The sequence below is a fragment of the Benincasa hispida genome, chromosome 12 (genome assembly GCF_009727055.1).
Source record: "Benincasa hispida cultivar B227 chromosome 12, ASM972705v1, whole genome shotgun sequence".
NCBI classification, from domain to species: domain Eukaryota; kingdom Viridiplantae; phylum Streptophyta; class Magnoliopsida; order Cucurbitales; family Cucurbitaceae; genus Benincasa; species Benincasa hispida.
The window spans coordinates 79315085-79319600 of NC_052360.1; the positions used below are offsets into that span (position 1 = coordinate 79315085).

The 4516-nt window shown below is 38.4% G+C and overlaps 1 protein-coding gene across 1 annotated transcript; it reads left to right on the top strand.

The window, feature by feature from the left end:
- Nucleotides 1–1530: 1530 nt before the first annotated feature.
- LOC120067667 lies at nucleotides 1531–3150 on the top strand. The gene is made up of 4 exons (XM_039019206.1): nucleotides 1531–1921; nucleotides 2036–2134; nucleotides 2329–2443; nucleotides 2784–3150. The coding sequence occupies exons 1-4, from the start codon at nucleotides 1531–1533 to the stop codon at nucleotides 3148–3150; spliced, it is 972 nt and encodes a 323-aa protein (XP_038875134.1).
- Nucleotides 3151–4516: the final 1366 nt, after the last annotated feature.

Genomic DNA, 4516 nt, shown 5'->3' on the forward strand with positions numbered 1-4516 from the left:
GTTTAAAACACTTCAAAAATTTGCGATGACTTATTCGAATACGGCGTCGAACCTGGTTACACTCTTCGTTTTGGCTTACCCCTATATGTGTCATGCGGGCATCCAACTTTGATTGCGTTCCATATTCAACTCAACTCTTGTCTTACTTGATTTGGCTTGCGCCGGACAGAGGAGTTGCACTTATGCGTTGATCTTAGCGACTTACCTTCATTTTGGCTTGCTCCCACGTGTGTCATGCGGACATCCAAGTATGGGTAAATGCCCTTCACAACTTAACTCTTATCAAAATGGGTTTCCCCATTGCGTTGACAGTGGAGTTGTTGTTCTCAAAATATTTTTTTTCTTTTTTTGTTTTTTTTATTGATAAATTATCACAATGTAATGAACGCAATTCTCCGAGACCGCTGCCACCCCCAAACTTAGAGGTTGGCAGCATTACCTAGGAGAGAATTCACGTCAAGGTGGAGATTTGTTGAAATGCCTTGAATCTGTTTGTTAGTGCTTCGAACAACCAAGTCAAGGTGGAGATTCTCTATCTCTACGTTTCGGGTTCTTTAATTGTCATTTTCGTAACAAACTGGTATCAGAGCCTTGTTAGGGTTTTTTCAAAATTCCACATTTTTTCGACAATTGAAGATGTTTGGCGTGAACGTAAAGATCGACAAATTTACTAGGAGGAACAATTTTGGTCTATGGCAGATCAAGATGCGATCCCTGCTAAAGAGCAGGGGCTGTGGGCACCGCTAACGAGTAAGTCAAAGAAGGTTGTCGTGGATGACGGGAGACTCTTGAAGAGAAGGCTCATTCGACGATCATGCTATGTTTGGCTGATGACATCATCATCGAGGTCGCAGATGAAGAAACTGCCGCTGGTCTTTGGTTTAAGTTGGAAAGTCTTTACATGATGAAATCTTTAACCAAGAAGTTGTTTATAAAGAAATGTCTGTATCATCTACGTATGCAGGAAGGTACATCTCTAGGAGACCATCTTGATCAATTAAATAAAATTTTATTAGATTTACATAATGTAGAGGTCAAGGTTGACGATGAGGATACTGCCCTAATTCTGTTGACATCTTTGTCGCCATTGTATGAGACTTTCATTGACTTGTATATTGGAGGGAAAGAAACTCTGACCTTAGAAGATACAAAGTCCACATTGCTTATGTGAGAGGACCTTCAGAATGCAGAAAGTTCAGTTACAGAAAATTAGGCATCTGGATTAGTTGCTATAGAGAGCAAGGGACATAGGAATTCTTGTAAGCAGAAGTCGAACCATAATAAAAGGTCTTCGAAGTCAAAGGGTTCTAGGTCAGATAATATTTGTAACTACTGTAAAGAAAAGGGGCATTGGAAACTGAATGTCCTAAGATAAAAAGGAATCAAGAAAAGAAGTAAAAGAGTGACAAAAGGGAAGCATCCATCTCTGTTGCACAAGTTGAGATTGATTAAGGAGATCTAGCTTTAGTTGTGAATGAACATTCACATTCTGATGATGTGTGGGTCCTTGATTATGGGGCATCTTATCATATGTACCCAAATAGCGAGTGGTTCTCAACCTATCAGCAAATAGATGGAGGGAATGTTAGCATGGCTAATGGTGTTGTGTGCAAGATAGTTGGAATCGGCTCAGTCAAGATACGAACACATAATGGTGCCTTCTACACTTTAAAAGAGGTTAGGCATGTTCCACTAATGAAGAAGAGTTTGATATCCTTTAGTGTAGTCGATGGCAAGGGTTTTAGTTTTGAAGGTAAAGGTGGAGCAATGTATGTCTATAAGGGTTTTGAGGTAGATCTGAAAGGCATAAAGCGTGGAACACTGTATTTTCTATTAGGTTCCACGATAATAGGTTATGTTGTTGTTGCATCATCGGTCGTTCACAAGGATGATATGACTAAGTTATGGCATATGAGACTTGGTCATATGAGTGAAAATGGGATGCAAATTCTATAAAAAAGAGATCTTCTTTGTGGGCACAAGGTGCAGGATTTTAAATTTGTGAACATTGTGTATTTGGGAAGCTTCATCGCAGCAAGTTTCCAAAAGGTGTTCATCGTACAAAATGGACACTTGATTATATTCATTCAGACTGTTGGGGACCTTCCAAAGTTGAATTTATTGGAGGCAGTAGGTATTTTTTTGTCTATAATTGATGATTACTTAAGAATGACTTGGGTTTTTATGATGAAACATAAAAGTGAAGCCTTTAAGAATTTCAAGCAGTGGAAGATATTGATTGAAAATCAAACTGGGAAGAAGATCAAAAGGCTACAAACTGATAATGGTATAGAATTCTGTGGATCTGAATTTAATGATTCTGTAAAGCTGAGGGGATTGTTCGCCATCACACTGTTAGGAATACTCCACAACAAAATGGGGTTGCAGAACGTATGTATCAGACGTTGTTTGAGAAAGCAAGATGCATGCTCTCTAATGCAAGGTTGGCTAGAAGGTTTTGGGTAGAAGCAGTAAATACATCATGTTATCTGATCAATCGTGGACTTCACATAACTATTGATTGTAAAACACCTTACGAAGTGTGGTCTGGTAAGCCTGCAGATTATTCTTTATTAAAAGTTTTTGGTTGTACTATCTACTATCCTGTTAATGAGGATAAATTAGAACGAGAGCTAAAAAGGGTATATTTGTGGGTTTTGGGGATGGAGTTAAGGGATATAGAGTCTGGTCACCTTTTGAGAATAGAGTCATACTTAGTAGGATTGTGATATTTGATGAAAATTCCATGCTTAACTCAACTGTAAAGCCTTTTGTGATGTGAGAGAAAGTAGTAGTGTTGATAAACAGGTGGAGATGCAATTCACTTCAGTTGTGAATGAATTACAACATCAAGGTGGAGAAGATCAATACGTTACTACAGAAACTGATGTGCAACCAGAAATTAATGTGCCTAGAATGTCAGAAGTTGCTTTACCTGAGAATTCTAGATCGCGAGTAGATCAACCGAGCATAGCTTGTGATAGAGCTAGAAGTGTTGGTGTTGGACCTCCTGTGAGGTATGGTTTTGAAAATATTGTTACTTTTGCATTACAGGTTTCTGAAGAGGTGGATTCTCATGAGCCATCCACCTATAGAGAAGCTATGTCATGTGGTGAGTCTGCTCAATGGCTTGCTACTATGGGGGATTAGATGGAATCTCTTAACAAAAATTAAACTTGAGAATTAGTTAAATGACCTAAGGAGAGAAAAATTGTCACTTGTAAATGGATCTTCAAGAAAAAGGAGGGAATATCACCTTCAGAGGGCATTAAATATAAAGCTCGAGTTGTTGCTAGAGGATTCATACAAAAGGAAGGAGTTGATTATAATGAGATCTTCTCATCAGTAGTCAAACATACTTCTATTAGAGTGTTACTTACTATAGTAGCACATCAGAATTTTGAACTTGAACAACTAGATGTGAAGACATACTTCTATTAGGAAGAGATTTATATGACCCAACCAGATGGGTTCCAGTGTCCAGGTAAAGAAGATTATGTTTGCAAGTTGAAGAAATCTTTGTATGGGTTAAAGCAGTCTCCAAGGCAGTGGTACAAATGATTTAACAATTATATGATTGGACTTGGCTATAACAGAAGTCCGTATGATTGTTATGTATATCACAACAAAGCTGATGATGGTTCGATGATTTATCTAATTTTATATGTAGATGATATGCTTATAGCTGCAAAGTCCATGTCTGATATTCTAAAATTGAAAAATTTTCTCAATGCTGAGTTTGATATGAAGGATTTGGGTGCTGCTTATAAAATTCTGGGTATGGAGATTTATAGGGACAGAGATAAGAATAAGCTCTTCTTGTCGCAGAAAGGATATATTCAGAAAATATTATCCAGGTTTGGTATGTCATCAACCTGGCCTATAAATACTCCTAGTGCTATAAATGCTCGTTTGTCATCTGTGCTTTCACCACAGTCTGAAGCTAAGAAGGAGTACATGTCTTGAGTTCCTTTGCTAGTGCAGTGGGAAGTTTGATGTATGGTATGGTCTGTACTAGGCCTGATCTTGCCCATGCTATTAGTGTTGTCAGCAAGTTCATGGATCAACCTGGGAAGAAGCATTGACAAGTCGTTAAAAGGATTTTTCGTTACCTTAGAGGTACATCTGATGTTGGTCTTGTTTATGGGAATTGCACAGTGTGTTTGGTGACTGGTTATTCTGATTCTGACTATGCTGGAGATATTGACAGTAGGAGGTCTATGACTGGCTATGTGTTCACTCTGGTTGGTTCTGTTGTTAGTTGGAAGGCCAACCTTACAACATATAGTTACTTTGTCTACTACTGAAGCAGAGTACATGGCCTTGACAGAAGCTGCTAAAGAGGGAATATGGCTTAGGGGGTTAGTTGGTGATCTTGGTTTGCATCATGACCAAGCTATTGTAAATTGTGATAGTTTGAGTGCAATATGCCTAGCCAAGGATCAAGTTCATCATGAGAGAACTAAGCACATAGATGTAAGATATCACTTCTTAAGAGGTGAGCAGAGAGTTAAAG

Coding starts and splice junctions, on each gene's coding strand:
- LOC120067667 (XM_039019206.1), top strand. CDS start 1,531: ATGTACCCAAATAGCGAGTGGTTCTCAACCTATCAGCAAATAGATGGA. Junction 1,922..2,035: donor GTTATGGCATATGAGACTTG/GTCATATGAGTG, acceptor GCTTCATCGCAG/CAAGTTTCCAAAAGGTGTTC. Junction 2,135..2,328: donor GAATTTATTGGAGGCAGTAG/GTATTTTTTTGT, acceptor GATTCTGTAAAG/CTGAGGGGATTGTTCGCCAT.